The sequence below is a fragment of the Anser anser genome, assembly GCF_964211835.1.
Source record: "Anser anser genome assembly, chromosome: 4".
Classification (NCBI taxonomy): domain Eukaryota; kingdom Metazoa; phylum Chordata; class Aves; order Anseriformes; family Anatidae; genus Anser; species Anser anser.
Genome location: NC_139724.1, coordinates 28,467,438 through 28,487,463, shown reverse-complemented (window position 1 = coordinate 28,487,463; position 20,026 = coordinate 28,467,438). Strand labels below are relative to the sequence as shown.

Below are 20,026 nucleotides of genomic sequence, written 5' to 3'. Positions count from 1 at the left end.
TTGATAGAGCTATTCTTTTTCACCAAGAAAAATCATCTACTTCTTGAGTGAGTGAGATTTTGTTCATAAATTTTGTGAACTACTTTTGCTTTGTGTAACATGTAGGTGATGATATGCTGTCCCAGTATGATTATGAAGTTCTCCAGTTTTTAATCCACATCTTCATGCAGTCAGTGTCATGGCAAGCTGACCTTGTGGTCTGCAAGTAATTTTACATTGTTACATCCTGAAGATAGTAATAATGCAGCTTTTTTAAAAAGAATGTGCAACGTGATCCCACCTGATTCTTTCTTCCTTTATATTGATTTAAGAGCATTTTGACAGTAGCTATGAAATACTATTACTTGTAAGAATGTATTGTTCCAGTCATTTAACTTTCTCTCTGCCATTTGTTTCTCTTTGCTCACCATCATTGATCAGCTAGACTGATTAAATGGAATTAGAGATTCATAAATAGTTACTGTCTCCAACTACTGTCTGGTGCAATAAAGATTAAAGAGATTAGGAGCTTTAAAGTCTGCCAGTTGACTTAATTTAATGAGCATGACAAGTGCTCATAAAGCACAGAAAAGTCTTGGCCTTTTGCCAAACACACCTGGGGTCAAACCCAAGATATTGCAAATTAATTTCTTTCATAGATATATTTACTTTTTTTCTTACCCTTTATCTCAGTGCAGTGATTAGAATCTTGTGGCTTAATAGGATGAATCTGATGTGCTTGACATGGTACTCAGCCCAACAAATCTTCATGACCTCTTATGAGTGTGTACTGATACTTTATTTTAAGCCTCAGTATTCTAATTTTTGTTGGAATGTAAAAAAAAAAAATCTCAACTTTTTTATATTTTCTGAGAATAACTTGAAATCTGTTAAGTAAGCATTCTAAGGAAATTGCTATATGCAAATGACTTTAAAATATTCTTTCTAAATGTAAATATTTTATAGTTTCCTTTCAAATGCAAATACATGGAAACATACATATACATGTTCTATATGTGGGCATATATGTCTGAGCATTTAGGACAAGAAGGGGCAGGCCAGCATTAAAACAATTCAAAATGTGCTGGGCCTTAGGTGTTCAGTGTCAGAACACTTTCTTCTAAATGTCCTGTATCCTAAAGGAATATCCAGTGAAAGGCTGCAGCCACCCATGGGAGCTGATTGATCAGAGAAGCTGTGCTGTTTCTGTCCTTGGAGGTTTTCAAGAGTCAACTGGCTAAAGATCTGACCAACTGTGGAATGGCTTGTATTATCTGACCTGCTTTGAGCAGGAGCTTGAACTAAAGACCTGCAGAGGTCCCTTCCGACCTGAATTAAGCAAGAATTAGTAGAATTCTATCCAAATTGTATATTTTATCCCAATTTAGAATTTTCATAGATTGCAGGCATTTTATGCTTTTCTATATGTAAAGCAACCATCAAGCATTGTCAGTTCATTTTCTCTCTTTGCCCAAGACCCATATAGCATAATTACCATAATGATGTGCATGACCTAAACAAAGGTAGGGAGCCTTAACTCATTAATTTCAATTAATAAGGAAATAGTAGAATGCTCTCACAGAATGTGGATTACTTCCTCTGATTGATTTTTGTTTTCTACCATGGCTTCCTGTAGACTGCCAAGGCAAATCCCATATTGTAGTCCTTACTTTCAAGGCATTCAAAGCTAAGGATCAATGTTTTCTAGAAAGATTTGAAGTCTAAGGCCTAAGACTGACAGATTAATTTGGTGTACATCCAGTAACTGCCTATGGCAATGAATTGGGAATTTGGTACTGAGGACAGAAGTTCTTTAATGTCCTTTTAAATGAATGAAGTTTTCTGAGAATGAAGTTACTGCACATCTTGCTACCTTTGACTCAGAATGCAAACTGTGTCCTCCAGCATTCCCTCTGTAATAGGATGGGACAGTAAATAACACTGTGTAAAAGAGTTAAAAACAACAAATTTCTTCTAGGATCTAAAGCTTGTCCGGAGTGAATAAGAGAGAGTATGAACTTTGGTAATTTCCTTATTCTAATAGAAAGCTATTCAAGTAAGTTGAGTGACTAGTAAAAGATAAAACCCCAGGTAATAACAACATTGAAAATATTGTCGTGCTTTAATTATGTTTACTTATTCACTCGTAGCCATAATATTTATTCTGCAAACATGGAGTCTGAAAAATATGTTAAGCAGAACCATGTCAGCATATAAGGTACAAAGGTGAAATCCACTGTGGAGTCATGAGATAAAACAGTATGATTGCTCTAGCTTTTTATTTTAGTCTTATTTCTGCTCTTTGTTGCTCAATTTTATCACCTATTCTGTATTTTTAGTGCATATTTTCAGGTAGTATTTCCACTATCATTATTTATATCAGCACTAATAATAGTATTTCTATATCAAATATTGTACATACTCATTTTGGATTAATACAGTTTATATAGATTATGGAAATACAGGCACTGGTGTTTTTTATTTAATTTTGCTTTGGTGTGGAGGGGTAGCACATAAGCTGCAATATTGACAGTGGCACAGAACTATAGCAGGGAGTCTACCTTGCTATTGTTTTTATGTATGTGCCTTGAAGAGAGCTGTCAGGGAAGTCATTAGAAGGCACTGTAAGAAATTAATTAAAGTTTAAAAAACATGATATTGCACAACCAGAGCTGAAGCATTAAGCCTAATTCTGTACTCAGACCAAAGAAAATGGTTATTTACACCTGTCCTTGGAGCTACCTAAACCAGGAAATAAAAGGTTGTTATATATTTTATACATATTATCTATTCTTTATATACGATGAGGGTAGGAATGTATGAAAACCAGTCAGCATAACAAGGAATTATTATAATGTGAAAATCAGTTTTCCCCAACAGTATTTTAAAGACAGTTTCAAAATTCTTGATACAACCCTCTGAGGCTGTTATAATAACATATTTTATATAAAATAGATGTTGTGTCCTTTATAATTTTAAGGTATTACTATCATTTTTTTTTTTTAAATCTATTCTTCATTTTAACAAAAACTACAAAAACAGTGTATGCTTACTAAGGACAGGTATTGTCAACTAAAATGTCATGTCTGTATTCCTCTAATGTTCATATTAGGTTGTTTTAGAAATCTAGCTATATTAGACAAAAAAACAAAACAACAACAATCAAGGCTGACTTACCAGCCAACTAACTGTAGTGAAAACTTTCTGCCACCACAAAACCTGAAAGGAAAAAGAAGCACATGTTCAAATCTGTAGAATTAAATATGCTATTGGTATTGCTCCCATAGCTGCCCTTCCTTTATTGCCCACAGAGGTATATGAAGGATAGGATCATGCTCCATGCTAGCATTGACCTCCTCAAGAACCAAATACTACATAAAAGTTGCATCAGATGTATATATATTTTTTTAAGTGGGAGGAAGTGGAGGTGAACTTTTGCTCAGCACAATTCTGTTCCACCTGACAGACTGCAGAATTACAGAGAAGGGATGGGAAATCAGACTCTTCTTAAGGATTATAATGTTGAAATACTTAAGATTTTCAGAAGTGAAAGAGAATTACAATTTCAGATTGTTAAATTTCAGATTGTCTTCCATTTCTTCAGTATTTGTTTTACTCTCGATTCTCTGATTTGCTGGCATAGTCAGCAGACTTCTTTTCTAATGAAAAAGGAAGCAAATTTCTCAGTTAAATGTTGACAGTATGAATGCTGAAAAGGGGATCTTTGTTCCTTAAGTTTGCACTGGAATCATGAAAGTACAGCAGAAGAGGAATGAAACATTGGAGTAGTTGTGAAGCATTTTTTTTTTCCCTTGTTGTTGTGGTTTAACCCGGCTGGCAGCTAAACACCACACAGCCGTTCGCTCACCCTCCCCCCTCCCTCTCTGGGATGGGGGAGAGAAACGGGAAAGTGAAGCCTGTGGAAAGTGAAGCCTGTGAGTTGAGATAAAGACAGTTTATTAAGACAGGAAAATAATAATAACAATAATAATAATAATAGTGATAATGGTAATAGTATTAACAATAATAATGTGTAAGAAAACAAGTGATGCACAATGCAATTGCTCACCACCCGCTGACCGATGCCCAGCCTACCCCCGAGCAGCCGGCCCCCCCACCCCGGCCAGCCACCCCTATATATTGTTTAGCATGACGTCAGATGGTATGGAATACCCCTTTGGCCAGTTTGGGTCAGCTGTCCTGGGTCTGTCCCCTCCCAGCTCCTGCTGCACCCCCAGCCTGCTCGCTGGCAGGACAGAGCAAGAAGCCGAAAAGTCCTTGGCCTGGTGTAAACACTGCTCTGCAACAATTAAAACATCAGCATGTTATCAGCGCTCTTCTCATCCTAATCCAAAACATAGCACCCTACCAGCTACTATGAGCTACTTAACTCTGTCCTAACTGGAACCAGGACACTTGTGAAAATTAATTTTGATGATTAAGGTTCCTAAAGGTTCATATTGCAAGAAAACAGGAGTAGGAGAAGAAATGGTTTGCTAATATTCAGAGCATTCAACCTCCTGGTACAGAGTTGCTACAGTTAACGTTGTACATCACCCATAGCCAGAGGAACAGAAAATGTGGAGAGGTTGCTGAGTGGCACACCAGGATTTAATATCTCTTCCTACTGTATTTTCAACTGCATGCTAACGTACGTGAACTGAGTTGTTTAACAGACTACTGTTTCACTTGTATCATTTTATAAACAGAATTAATAAAGTAGGGTGACTTTTCTGATCAAAATAAAGCAAACTTATCAGACCTGAGTGACCAAGACTGGAGAGTGCTGACAAGGTATACAACATAAGTGTGGTGCAGAAGAAACCTTGTGCTTTTTCCACTTCCTTGTGCACGCCTCTGACTGTGCATGGGCAAGAGAGCAGTGGAGTATATAGATGAGATGGTACTTCCAGTGAACTTCATTATTCTTTGTGTGCAAATACATTCCTGTGTCATTCTGAAATACAAGACCGCATGTGACAATTCTGTTGATCACAACTAGCATCTTATGGAAGACCTGGAAGACCCCGAATAAATAAAAATAATAATAAATCATGCACAGGTTTTTTATTAGGAACACTAAATAGTAAGTTGTTCCTGCACTAGTTCTAGAGTTTGAGAGACTGCAGAAACTTCATGGTGTATTGTTCTGCTGATTGTTTTAAAGATAAACATTTTTTTTTCTCACAGATTTTAATTGCATTTCCTAAATGGTTTGTAGAAATACACATGAAAACTTTCATCTGTGTTTGTGTTTTAATTACAGGTGCTGTTCTTATGTGGGTCGAAGGGGAAATGGTCCTCAAGCCATATCTATTGGCAAGAACTGTGATAAATTTGGTATAGTTGTCCATGAACTGGGTCATGTTATAGGTTTTTGGCATGAACATACACGGCCAGACCGAGATGACCATGTCACCATCATTAGAGAAAACATCCAGCCGGGTGAGATATTCTGATAAATATTTTCAAAAAAAAAAAAAAAAAAGTCTGCTTTTACTGTTTCCTTTATTTGCTTGAGTTTCTTAAAACTGAGTGCTCCATAACAATATCAAAAATAGGCATTTTTCTGCTATTCCTCTTAGCTAAACTGATCCCAAGCTGAGTTAAAAATGAAATACTGCAACTAAAACCATCTTTTCTAAAGGTCTGGCCAAGTTGCAAGTCATTAAATATTACTGGCTAGAAGGAGAGAAATAGTAATCAGACTCAGAAACTTTGAAGAAAACTGTTACTATTAAAGCCCTTTTAAGTAATTTTTCTGTGGTTGAGAAATGTCTTTGCTTTCATAGTCTTTACTGAATGATAACTAGAAACATGTTGATACCTGTTTATCTGTCCAGAAGATTGAGATTTGGAATGAAAGCTGAACACTGAATCTGTGACAGAGAGGCACTGTTCCCATAGTTTCCAAATTATAGGTTCCCTTCAGAGCTTGCTGCTTTAGCTGGTGGCGTTGGTGTCCTCAAGGCAAGGCATCTGAGGAACCCGAGAGCATGAAACTGACAGTTATCTGTTTGTCAATCTAGATGTTATGCTTGCTCTTGAGTCATGTGGCAAGCTGGAAGGAAGCTAGGCAGGTTTAATTTGCACTGTTCATAATTATACATAGTCTTTTGAAACACTGATTTTTACCTATGGTAATTCTCTGAAGGTTCAAGAAGGTGTGAAGCTGAAGCAAGAAAATGTCCAGTGGTAGCTTGGAGTATTTTTCTGTTCCTATAGAAAATGTTTGAAAACAAAGTAGCTATGAGGTGCAGTAGACCTTTAGCCACCTCAGCTAGGACTTGGGAGAAATCTTGCAGCTGATGCAGACTTCTGTGCATCTCCGAAGTTCTGAAAGGCTCCCCACATTCAAGCGTTCCATCTATTCTCTCTCTCACCAACTTGCGTGGATTCTGTTGAGTGCTTATCCCTTAGGTTTTTTCTGTGATGGGGAAAATCCACTGCAGTGTCATCCTTAGCCTCCTGCTCTCTTCTTTCAGTTGTCTCTCCAGCTTCTGGCTGAAACCACTTCTTGTGGTGTGGTATCAGCTTGAGGATCACTAAATGAGAGAAGGAATTCATCACCACAAGGCAGTTGTTTTTTGTCATGTTATGCAAATGAACTTGATTAATAATGTTAATGCTACTGTAGGGTTTTTCTTTATTATTTATTTAATAATAATAATTAAATATATAAAGTAACATTAATATTTATTTAAATTATTATTCATTGTTTATTATTTATTTATTTATTTATGTAAGATACCAATATGAATTGGATTAAGGGGTGCTTTGCTTCTCTGTATACGTGATTAAGACAAAGAATTCCTGGTCTGAAATTATGAACTAAGTATCGTGCTTTTGTTCTACTTTTGTTAAGTTGTAAGAGGTAGGCTCTTGAAAACGTCACTTTCTAGTACTTGAAATACATGGCTGTTCTGACGGTAGCCTTTGTGGAAGCAAAGTCACGTTAGTATCCAGTCTAGAGAATCTAAAATGAGGAGGGTTCTTCTAGAGTGTTTGCTGTCAAAATGATACCCCCCTCCACCGAAATTAAGAACCAAGCTAGCTAATTTTGTGGATTCTACATAAAGTGCAGCATATAATGTAAGGGCACTTCATTTTTCACTTGGATTAGGTGAATGAGAAGAGCCTTTCGAAGTGTCAATATTCCAGAAGATATGTGTCTGTTCTCTTGGTTAATAAAAGTACACAATTACTCCCAAAAGATTTATGCATGTCAGTGAGTGATCAGGTTAGGATCTTTGATGTTTTTAGTTTCCCGTTTGTTTTTTCATCTTCACAAAAAGAGATATTACAAAGATTCTAATTATCAATCATCTGTAGGTCAAGAATACAACTTCTTGAAGATGGAGCCTGGAGAGGTGAATTCTCTTGGGGAACCGTATGATTTTGACAGCATCATGCACTATGCCAGGAACACCTTCTCAAGGTTGGAGTCTCAGGTTATACCTTTTGACTTTTAATTTTATTCCTCTCTATGAATGCTAAGAAATGTATTTCTTTAAAAAAAAACAAAAAAACAACAACACAAACAAAACTATTCTGGAATCAATTAAAATATCCCTTGCTATATAGTATCCTTATAGCAGTCAAAACACAGCTTGTTTATTTTAAGTCTGAATAATTTAATTATATTTTTAAATGCATTTCATTTCTGCACAGTTTCAAAGCAGGCTTTTAATCTTGCTTCAGTTCTTTACATTTTTTTAAGACAAGATAATCTAGAAACATCATTCTTTAGTACTTGCCTTTTTTTGGTAATAGTTTTCTATCCTGGAAAAGGTTGCATTTAGAAAAACCAAACAAATGAAATGCTTAGGCATTTTAAGTATAACATGATCTGCTGAAGAGAAAGTGTCCTTTGCATAACATCTGAGTAACTATGGTTTGTGTGGGTAGAACATGTTATAATATTAGGAAATCTACCATGCAAACCGCAGCCTTTGCGAAGGGCTGTAGCCAACAATTTATACCAGAGGCTGCAGCCTCTTCTGTATTGTTTGTGCAGATTGTCACTGTCATCAGAACCAGATAATGAGGAGTTCTGCTGCTTTTCCTCCAGCCTGTTTTAGGCCAGTCTGTTCTCAACTCACACAGGACTTGCTCTGAAACTCTGTGAATGGGTGTGAAGAGCTGTATAATGAACTGTTCACCTGGGCTAGCTTTGGTCTGGAGAAAAAGTGAAGCAGGAGTCTTTCACCTGGTCTCCTATTATATTTAATATGAAGTTGCAGTCCAGCTAATTACTCTTTACAATTTCCAGAGTAATATAGATTTAAAAAATTCTGGGAGGAAAAAAAAAAAGACCACAACAGCTTGTTTGAAAAGTGATTTTTGTACAATTTCATGAATTTTAATTCAAAAACACTACATTAATAAATATATATATATTGTAAAGCAGCTATAATTTTGTTTGGATAATAAATTATCACTAGGCAATCTGAAACTTAGAAGTAAACTGAAGACCACCAGAAATCTCACCAGCCTTTCTTGCAAGCATAAAACACATTTCTTAAACTTATTGTCTCCAAAAATAGATGGATTATTAAAAGATATCCTACCAAAGAATGTGTTCAGCATATTCATAACTCACCCCGGAAGAGCATGGGAATGAGCCACATGAGGTAGATCTTAGTCATATTGCTTAATCCAGATACAGATTAATTACCTTAAGGAAGAGATTATAAGAACCTATATAAAATGGAGCAATTGAACAAGTTGGAACTCTCCAGAGTCCTAGGGCAATGACAACATCAAGATAATTTGAATTTTGGGCCCTGATCTCACCACTTTACAAGCTGGCAAAAACTGATAGTGCCACGAGTAGGCATGCCCTGCCCCAAGGTGCAAGAGGTTGTTACTTCATGCTATTTAAAAAACAACCATCAAAATCCTGAGGTCATGTATTGATTTGCAGTAAATTATCTTGAAAGCATGAGTTGTACTCAGTGTGGTATATTGCCAGTTGTTTGTTGTTAGACTTTACTCACCTGGTTAAGAAGGATAAGTCACAAAATATCATAAAGTTTTAGTCACACACTATAATATTGTTCACGCTTTATTAAAACTGTTACTAGCTGTTCCTGTATTAAAGTACATAGCAGAATAGTGCTAAGACATCCAAGAGGATTGTTTGAACATTTTTCAAAATAGGAATAGCATCAGTTCATTGTACCAAAACTTGGTGGAAAATAGGATTATAATTTATAGAAAGAAACACTTTTAAAAAAATATTAATGCACCTTATTTCTACAAACTGAATAATATAAGTAGTTTATTTCAGTGTTTAGCTTAGAGTAATGTCCTATGCTGTTTTTTTGTTTGTTTTTGCTTTTTTTTTTTTTTCCTCCAAAAATCTGTAGTGATGCCTCAAGAAATCTGTCTGAGTAAAGAGAGCAGTATGTACCCTTAGTGCTTAAGGTTGTTCATTTCTTGTCATTTGAAAAGTAATCTATATTGATAAACGGTATTCCTGACTACAAAGATCCTTGCGGTTCATTCATTTTTTTGGACCTACCATACATAAAAATAACAAATTGGCTTTTTGGTACAAGCCCTACAAGGACACAAGAGAGTATCAAAAAGTTAAAGAACAAGAGATACAGAAACAGGTTAATCTGTTAACTTCCATTTTATTGGATCTTATGGGTTTTCAAATTCTGTAACATGATAATAGAACATTTTTGTATGTTCTTCTAAAATTAATTTGAGACTATTTTGGTTATTTATTCTCAATTTGAGAATATTTTGAATCATATTTAAAATTAGGGAAATTTTGAATGAAACTACAGATTTGGATCAAATTTGCTTCTCTATTATTCCTAGTCACTTAGGGTAAATGTTATTGAAATCACGTACAGTAGGTTGACATATATTGTTGTAAAGCAAAAAGAAGCTGCCAGGCAACCAGTTTATATTTCAGAAAGAACAGCAGCTAAGTAGAGTTAGATCTGTTATAACACTTGACAGAACCATGTTTTCACATTAATAATAAAAAAAAATGTATCCACTAAAAACATGGGAATGTCTTAGCATTGCTGGATGACTTCACATTGGATTGACAGGCATGACTGATTTTATTTGCTCTTACCCATGTAAGTCAGACTTTAAAACTTCTTTTAAAACTCTGTTAGAAATAGGAACTTTGTGATTAAGAATTTTGTTATAGGGTCTTATTTATGTATTTCTATATTACTTCATAATTAATTTTTTCAATCTAATGATCTGAGCAGCATTGCCTTTTCCCTGTGTAATCTTTTAGTAGTAAGAATTTTCCCTCCTGTGGTCTGATAGAAATCTAGAAGCTCATATGTTAATTGATGTACTGAAGGAATAATCCTTTTTTGTAACTTTACATAAGTTTTGCCAGCTTGAGGAATTTTTCTAATTTGTTTTCTCTATTTAATGTTCTGCATTTTACCCTTCTATGCCAAATGTAAATTCTAGATTTACAAAATAGCATGATACATTCATCAAACTCAGACAGTTTTATGATAGAAACCTGATAGGTTTTTTTGGGGTCTATTTTTATTTTTATTTTTTTTAGGGGCATGTTTCTGGATACCATTCTCCCTTCCCGTGATGATAATGGTATACGACCTGCCATTGGCCAGCGTACCCGTCTAAGTAAAGGAGATATTGCACAGGCAAGAAAGCTGTATAGATGTCCAGGTATTGCACCATAAACAAACAAAAACCACATACTAGCAATTGTTTGACTTCGTTATTCAAGTTGAATGATAATTTTTTTTGTGTCAGCTGCTTAGTAGTCTGTTTCCATGTTGGCAACTGACATATTCAGTTCAAGAACTGAATCATAAAAAATCTTGTAGGTAAGGTCTCTGGAATGCAAAGCACTTAAGGATAGATAAACTGCGTGGAACAATATTTAGTTTCATGATGTTTCAGTCTGTTTTGCTTAGTTGTTCAATGACTAGTAAAGAAATGATGTTTAATGTCACCTCTGGTTTACACATTTGCCATGTAAAATGAGCTGTGCAATTAGGTGGAAGAGTTGCTTCTAATCTACATCAGGACTGGAGTCCTGTTTGTTCTGAATTTTAGTGGAGTGTGAAATGAGTAAATTTAAATTACTGCAATCAGCTCTGAACACTTTTTTTTTTCTTTTTTCAAAATTTCAGGAATTAGTACAGGCCATGACATCTAAGGTGTAAAGTATCTTTTATGGATGAACAGGTTAGGTCTTATTACAAATGTTATACAGTTGTAAAAGACATGTTTAGTATTTGAATATTTTCTGCCTAATTCTAGCATCTTATAATTTCAGTACGAATTAATATTTTATCTCAGACTGGCTGTCTGTCTCAGAGACATGAGGGGCAACTCCAGAGTAACCAAAATTCAACACTGTGGGAGCTAATTCTTCTCCAAGTGCTAGCAGAATGGTGGAAATTTCAAAGTAAAAAGGTTTTACTTTTCTTGCTCTGGCTATAGCTGAAATCTGTTTTAACCTTTGGTTTAAACTGAAGCATTTCAGAACACTATCTCTCAGCCAGGTCATTGTGGGAGGATAGGCAAAACAGCTCTGTGTCAAGTTTTGCAGCCCTTCTGCTCCTCTTGGGACTTAACGAAGGCACAGTAACTGTTTCAAGTCAGTTATATGGCTGCTTTTTACCACCTGATCAATACAGAAGGACTGAAGTGATGGAGATTTGTATCAGCATCAGTGGGTTATACTGAAGATGTAGATCTGATTTGATGTGCGTTGTATTGCTGAAATATAGTTTTGGTTTTACTGTAAGTACATCAAATCATAATGTTCTGTATACGGAGAACATGCACAGTGTTTATGGTTTTACCAGAGGAGAAACCACTTTAACATATTTTCTTTAACAACTGCTCCTGTTAGAATAGTTTTTGTTCTGTTCTTTTGGTATGGAAAGAACTTGAATAGTAGAATTCTTCTTGGCAGCATTATATCTAGTAAGTTTATATAGACAGCAACTGTTTCATACACGCAGAGAATAAATATACATATTGATAACAAAATTTTTGAAGGCAAAAATATTCTATAGAATCAAAATAGCTGTGAAAGTAGCCAGTGTCTTTTATCACATTGATTAAAGTGTAAAAAAAAAAAAAAAAAGATCTTAGTGACTGAGAAGCAGATTTGAGATTGGTGAAGCTGTCTTTCATCAGCTGAGCAAGTGCCAGGAGTCAATGACCTATGAACAGCAATTTTGATTTAGTTTTATTTTTTTTCTTAGGATTTTTGTCAAAGGAAAACATAGGTGCTGATAAGGATCTTGTTACATTTTAATCAAGGTCTCATTATTCTACCATGTAACAATGTAAAGCAAGCATGTGAGTTGAGAGTCCCTCCTCTGCCAACCTTAGTTTTAACTTTTGTCTTGCCATTTGAGAACAGTTTTTGATATTCAAGGCTGAATCTATTACAGTTTTCAGTCTGCTCAATAGGATAACAGAATATTATTTCTTTTGGTGCAACTACTAAAGTTAATGCAGGTTTGCAATTGTAGTCGTATGTAGAAATTGCAGTTGATTTAAAATGCATATATAACTTCATAGGAACAACGGAGTAAGAAATGGGAAATGACGGAGAAGTATACTGGTAGGCAGAAAGAGAGGACAAGAAATAAGTGTGCAGAATGGGACTGAATAATGGATGGGAAAGAAGGCTCTGACTGGCAGTAGAAGGTTTTTCAGATGAAGAGAAGGGAGATGTAAGAAGTTTAGCAAATTTCCAAATTGCCAGGATCTGTGACAGTATGTGTGGAAAAGAACAGATGAAGATTACCCAGTTTGGTTCTTTCTGCTGTTCTTGCTGTTCCTCAGGCTTAATTTACTGCCTTGACTACTAGATTCTAAATTAGAAAAAAGCATCCATCTTCAAAAGCCAGTCTTTATTGACTATATAAGAAAAATTAAAATTTTTACATTAAGATCTTTTCCCTGTAATTTGTATATTACTTTTCTCTAGGATCCCTATAAAGGGGAATCAACAGTAACCCACTGATTTAAATTTTTGGTTTAATGAGTTTGTTATCAGCACCAGTTACTTTTAGGGTTTTGTAGCATCTGTATGTGCTATATATGTATGGAGCTGGAACTAAGTAAAAGGTATTAAAACTCTTAATTCCCTTTTGGAATAATAGCCAGATATTATGGTATATATTTGCTGATGCTAGGGACAAAAGAATGAGAGTTGATTCCCTAAATGCCTTGGAGGCTGTGGACTTTGTCATCTGCAGATTTCACTATAATCCTTAATGGAACTTAACTGCATGCATTGGCCTAGACCAAAGCAGTGTTAAACACTGGCAAGTTTCAGTGGTAGAAATTGCTTTCTATAATACAATCTACCTGATTTCTGCATCTATTGCTAATCTTCACGTGGAAGAGAGAAATTAATTTTCCCCATCCTTACCACAGAAAGGCTCATCAGAAGACTAAGTTTCACAAGCTGTAAAACAGAGAGCAAATTGGGTTTTGGCTGGGGTACACGTGTGGGCAGAGCTGAAGTGCCATTTTTCTAAGTGGTCTAGACTAGTAAAATTGATATAAGGCATGAAATTTGGGAAGGAAAAAAACAGTGGAGAAAACTTTGGCCATGGTAATGATTAACTATGGAATAACAAAAATATACAAATGCTTTGTAAAGCAGAGGTTTATAAGATAAAAGTTGCATTTAATTTATTTTGACATGAAATACACTAAAACTAGTTCTTAGGAAATTTAGGTATGTGGTTGTTACTATGTTTTTACTTTTACCTTTCTTTCTCAAACTGAAGTCCGTTACTAATGGACTGTAACACACTAAAATGTGTAAAATATACCATTTTATAAGCCTATTCACAAATAATGCAGTTACACAGTCTAGTCACAGAGAAAAACCTTAAATTCTTTAGTGACAGAGTTTTAACCGTTTCAATAACCACTGACCAATTGCAGAGGAATGTGCTTTAAATAAGAAGAGCCCAAATATTAACCTGTTAACAACAGCTCTGGAAGCCAGCCTGGAACTCAGATCCCACAGATAAATAAATAAGCTAATGATTAATATAAGCTACATTTCCCTTGAGTAACCAGAAATTAAAAAATAAATTGTAGATGTTGTGAAACATGTAAAGCCCAAACATATTTTATAAATTCTAGTTATGTTAATTATTAATAGAAGTTATCCAATTAATTTTTTTTCTTATGCTTGACTTATGCTCAGAAGTATTTATGAAAATTTTGGTTCATTAGAAAGCTCACAGGCATTTAATATGGATATAAGTTATATTGTTGGATGAGCTAGCTTTATGCTATATAGATTTATTCTTTAATTTTAACAAAAATAAAATGTTCAATGACAGCTTTTCTTCTGCTAAAGTACGTAGTTTTATGGCTATATGGAAGTTCTGTATATGGAGCATGGAGCAAATAATCCTGCACTCTTTATGACCAAGAGAAATTCTCAAATGTGTTCAAAAGCTATTATACTCTGTTAATTTACTTTTATAAATGGTTAAAGACTCTAATAGAGTAAGGGGTAATTATGCCAGTGTTTTCCTCTTGCCCTTTTACTAATTTCAGGGCTGCATTTGAACTGACTTCTTGTATGTCTCAAAATACTTGGATAGCATTTTGCTTGCTTACATACTTCACATCATGTATAAATGTGCATGGCATGACTTCATAATCTCAATATATGTGAGTTGAAGTTAAATGAAAAAATGCAATGTGAGCAGAAAAGATTGGACAAAGAGCATTCTCCATCAGATGCATGTCATCTGCTGAAGGCTTGCTTAGTAACTAACATTGGCAAAATAGTTATTTAACTAAAGCAAAAAGATGATGTACTAAAATTTGAAATTATATTTGTACTCCTTCTGAGGGTATGCTGATGCAGTGTAGTCTTATTGAAGCCATGCACGAAGGCAAGAATAAGAGAGGGCTTTAAGAGCTCTTCTGCTCTAAGAACGAAACACTTGGATTCTCCTGAACTGTGAGCATGTCTCCTGCTCTGGGTGTCTCTGCTTTCAGTTCTGCTTTCCTCTGCTCCTGTACATGACTATGAATTTCCCCTTGGCATTCTCTTAGATGCTTTACATATGTATTGTAAGCTATGATACAGCTCAATAGCACTTGAGGAACCCCGTACAGTACTCTGCAATTCATTCAAGTTTTCATTCATTGCCATGTTAAAAATAAATTGTGGTTAATTATGGATATAGCATTTTCACTGAAAAGGCTTTGTACAGAAATAATTATTTAGTACTGAATACCTTTTGTGTATGTGTCATTTTCTGTGAATGTGCAATTTTTTTTAGAGATAAAAAACACTTTTTAATGATGGGAGGAAAAGATTTTTTTTTTTTCATTCCTAAAGGACATGGTGACAGTAACTTTAGCTATTAAATTTTTGGGGGGCTGCACCAATCTTTTTCTCTCTTCATCATAATAACCATTTCAGTGTCAGAGAGCTTGCCTAATGCCCTGAATGTAGCTTATGCCTGATATTACAGTGTAGTTGTCAGATTACATCTTAGATGCATTTTAATAAGACAGCCTTTACAGCTGCATTGTCTCTTTGTCATAAACAATCTTTTGTCCCCTTTTATTTAAAGATTTTCCAGATCATTTATAATTCATTGGGATTTTGATGGATACAGTGGTTCACCTGCTGGCAGTGTTAGTGCTATAATTTGAAAGCACTGCAGATCTGATTACACTGTCAGTCATGGGATAATACTCTCAAATTCACATCTCTCATATCACACCTGCAAAATCAGTGGGTGAAACAACTTGATTGAAGGTCAAAAAGATGACTGACTGAGGTGTGACAGCCTACCAGAATCAGTTTAATGGGGGAGAATGGCAGGAGCTTGCAATGCTGTATTTTAGTGTGCAGGGGAATTATTAATCAGTCAGCCAGCAGCTAGTAGCATGATTGACAGGTGAGATATAGGTTCTAAAAGCTTCAATAATAAAAAATATAAAATCCTTCAGTATTTTAGGACTTTACATTGGTTTTGCGTTATTACTCTCATCTCTACAAATCGTTGTTGCAAGAGATTCAGTTGAAAATAGGACATAAGTTTTCTGTACCAATATAAATGAGTGACTTTAGGTCAGACCAGTCTCTCATGTGGTCAAAGTACTAAATACAATGAAACCGCTGACAAAATTCCAGTGTGGTGGCAATCACACCATGCCAGTTTTTGTTTTAGATTTGTTTTAGTTCATAAAGGATGTGACTAAGGGTGTGGCTAACTTTTTCCCTGCAAAATAGTTATATATATAATTTTGCAGTTGATGGACAGCAATGACATTTTTAACACTGCTGTAATTTTGGTTAAGTCAGCAGACAGCACACAAGTGAAACAGTTCATGGAATAAAAACATCCTGTGTAAAATGGAATGAATGTCAGATTGGCTTAAAATCACTGTTTTGAATAAATCATAAAATAACTAGTCTGTTTTCCATTCTGCATCTGCAGTGAGTTAAATGCATTCTAAATAGATATTGGAAAGACATTATTATCTGGTAGGCACATTCAATTTTATATTTTTACTGTATTTTGTTTCTTTCAGCCTGTGGAGAAACACTGCAGGAATCTACAGGCAACTTCTCTTCTCCAGGATTTCCAAATGGTTATCCTTCCTACACGCACTGCATATGGCGAATCTCTGTGACCCCAGGGGAAAAGGTATTCTTAACGTTCTCTCAGCTAAACACAGATACTATTTTTAAAGTAAAATGTTGCATTTATGTTTAAAGCTTGCATAATAGTTGAAAATCATGGTAGGCCATAGGCCATGTCTCTTGAATGAGAGCATGAATGCTGTGCCATTGACTTGACTGTGGTCTGTGGCATTAGAACACAGTAGCATCCATCCAGTGGCTTTCCACATGAAATGAAGTCATGATTTCAGTCTGTGTGTTTACATCATGAAACCCCTTCAAAACTGGCTTTCAATGCAGTTGGTGTCTCGGCATAGAGGTAGGAGAGGTAGTGCAGACTCTTGGATGGTCTCTTCTCCAGTATGGGCTCAGACAAGCTGAGCTGCCTGGGACTGGTAGCTGGGCTTAGCCTCAGGGAGCTCCTTGTTATGCAGAAAGAGATTTTGTGAAACAGTAATAAAGGAAAGAAAGTGGTATTTTGGGTGTTCCTGGTATTATTCTAATGCATAGGCTTTTAATTTCTGGGTGTCAATTTAGGGAAAGTGTGGATAAAGAGATTGGTTTGGTGAGAGCAGTTTGGGCAGAAAAGTGTGCCATCCCACTGAAAGCAAAACCTGTTCTTCTTGTGTGCACTTTCAAAACATACTAGCTGAATCTTGCTTTAAAGTATTGGCTCAAATATTAGCCTACCTCAAAACAAATAAGGATAGAGGGAGAAATGGGAAGTTTCACCTTCAGACAAAATATGCAGGGAAAAAAAATATATTGTAAGTTTCTTTACAGGAAGCAGTAGCCAATATTAAGCAAATACTGCCTGAAGGCTGAAAATTGAGACCCAGCTCCAGTCTCAAAGCTGGGAAATCCAAAGAGGAAAACAGAGCATTTGCCCCCAGATATTTCATTTTTGTCAGTTTTCTCCCACTCGGTATCGGACATAGTTTCTCCAAGTTGGATTACTTTTTCTGTGTTTCTTTCAGGTTAGGGTCCTGGTAGACACCAAGAATATATGTCCCTGGTGTGCTAATAGATCCTGAGGAGCTGTAAAAGCATTTGCTAGTGTGAGGAATGAAAGCAAAGTCATTTGGACTGTGTTCACCCTCCTCTGGGCAGGAGCCAGTGACAGGAGGAAAAATAAACATGCTCGGAGGGTGTGGGTGGCTCTGCAGGTTTGCAGGGAAAAACAAATGAAAACAGTTGAATAAGAGAAGGGTTGCACAAAAGATGCAAATTAATCTAGATAGGTAACTTTATATCCCCATTATTTGTGTTGCTTCTGACACACAGCTTCTTAACAACAAAAATGGCTTAGGTTTCTTTCCTGTTACTCAGTTATAAAAGTCAAATGTTCATCTACAGTTATTGTTGGCTTCTGAAAATAACATTAATATATGAGTTGGAAAATTATGGTGCTTAAAATTGATAGCATACTCACAACTTTGCACAACTGTATCTGTGGATGTTAGTAACTGTAATATATTTGTAGTACTATTGTAATGTCTTGATATTGCTACCACTATTGAGCTGTACAAAATCTTAAGCCCTGTCTTGAAATCAGCAATATAAGGAGACCAGCTCCCTTCCCATCCTATTCCCCCCTCCAATGGAGAAAATGACTAAACCCTGTTTTCTAGTTGTAATCTGACGTAGTATGTCCTGTTTGTAGGGCACTGTTCTGACCTCCAGCTCTCATAGTCTCCATAGAATTCAGCAAGAACAACGTAAATGATATTTGTGCTAATGCCAAAAAATCTGTTTTGTCAGCGCTATTCCCACAGGATAGTGCCTTACTTGAGATAAAGGACTTTATTTGCAGCAAGTACTTGATGCAGATAGCAGAGTAGCAGAAATGAGGTCTAAATATTAACTAATGCATATTGCATGTTGCCTTGGACGCATTTATTATGCGTGATCCCAAGTTTTTTCAGCAATTTATGGTAACATTCACATTATGAAGGGAAATAAATATATATTTAAATCTATTTCTTTCCTTTTTGCTGTTTTGACCCTGATAGATCTTAGAAATGTCGGATGGTGGTTAGAGTACGTATAAGTATATCACATCATGTTCTGAAACATCGATGAGCACTTTAGTCACCTAAAAATAAACTGAAAAAGCATCAGTCCAGATTGTCTAGCTCTTGTCTCTTATTTACTGAGATTTAATATTGTGCTGTTTGAGCATAGTTTAGAGAACTATATTCTATCCATGCTGCTTTCTACATGTACAGACACCTCTGATCTTTGGCAGGAAATTCAGTGAAGGACAGGACTGCAGTGGTACACTCTGGCTGTAGGAATCACTTTATTGATAAAGATCATAAATTGCCACCCCAGCCTAAAATATGTGCATCCTTATGACTAAAACAAGGCAGTTCATTCACCTTTTACTTTCTCCAGAGATGTAAGACTACATGGTAAACAGCTGTACACAGTGTATCTATACATAGAAAAATATCTGGGGGAGGATGGTGTTAGTAACACTGTATGCCCTCTGCCAGGGTTAATCCCTCTTTCTGGTGTATAGAGATATTGTTGGCATGGGGAGTTTCAACTCTGCCAGTGTGTTTTTTTTTTTTTTTAATCTTCCTTTCTGAATAGGTTACATTACTTTCTATTTTTCCTTAAATTTTTAAGTGAATGATGAAATAGGACAGGTAAGTCCTTAGGTGAGATGAGGAAAATGCCACTTGCAGAAAATTTAGTTAGTACTGCCTGGTGTTTGCTAAATATCCCAGGTGCTGGGCAGTATGATATATTCTATCTGAAGCTGCAGTAGCACAATCGAATCTGCTGTGTAATCAATAATTCTTTAATTGCACTGACAAACACCCATTGATTGTTTTTTCCTGTGAAGACTTTCAGCCATCTTGTCCCCTTGAACAAGCTCTGCCCTGTCTCTAGCTGTCTTTAATACTTTGCAGAATTGCAGAACAGAATCTTACATATTTTCATTCTTGCCAACCAAAAATCGTGCTGTGACAGACTGGGGGTTCTGCTTATGTACAGCTCTTGAATTCTAGTCAATGTTAAGGAATTGCTGTATCATCAAATACCTTGGCAAGTCAGAGTCAGAGAAGGCTGTGAAGGTTATTTCATATAGTTTCAAAGACAGGGACCATTACGGAGGCTCATTGCATTTTAATGGTTTCCATTTACATAGCAGCACTTTGGCACAGTGACACGATCACACCTAAGTAACACCATCCTTTTTCCTTTTCTGTCCTGGTGATTGAGGTTTGGAGAAAGGCAAATTTGCAAACAGAAGACAGAGAAATCTGATGTTTCAGCTGTGTCCTGCAAAATGGAAAACTTGTGGCTAGACTCATGAGAGACCTCAAGGCTGTAAACAGCTGAGCCATGGAGAAGGCATAGGATGTGGCTTCCATA

General features: G+C 35.8%; 1 protein-coding gene and 1 long non-coding RNA gene across 17 annotated transcripts in view; one reads left to right on the top strand and one right to left on the bottom strand.

The window, feature by feature from the left end:
* The window catches only part of LOC310898701, a 37,507-nt gene extending 33,426 nt beyond the window's left edge, over window positions 1-4,081 (bottom strand). The window contains exons 1-2 of the long non-coding RNA XR_014583561.1: window positions 4,049-4,081; window positions 3,157-3,198 (exon numbers count right to left, since the gene is read on the bottom strand). This is a non-coding gene — a long non-coding RNA (uncharacterized lncRNA). The remainder of the gene's footprint in view (window positions 1-3,156; window positions 3,199-4,048) is intronic.
* TLL1 (tolloid like 1) overlaps window positions 1-20,026 on the top strand; it is a 161,543-nt gene that overhangs the window by 91,973 nt on the left and 49,544 nt on the right. For 15 of the 16 annotated variants that reach the window (XR_014583539.1, XM_083834090.1, XM_083834079.1 and 12 more), the window contains 4 exons: window positions 5,246-5,424; window positions 7,312-7,417; window positions 10,535-10,659; window positions 16,549-16,664. Coding sequence is in view for 15 of the 16 variants with exons in the window: in XM_083834090.1 (XP_083690216.1) it covers window positions 5,246-5,424; window positions 7,312-7,417; window positions 10,535-10,659; window positions 16,549-16,664 (526 nt within the window). In the remaining variant the exon portion in view is untranslated. Of the gene's footprint in view, window positions 1-5,245; window positions 5,425-7,311; window positions 7,431-10,534; window positions 10,660-16,548; window positions 16,665-20,026 lie in introns of those variants that run through there. The other variant, XM_083834082.1, reaches the window with a different exon arrangement.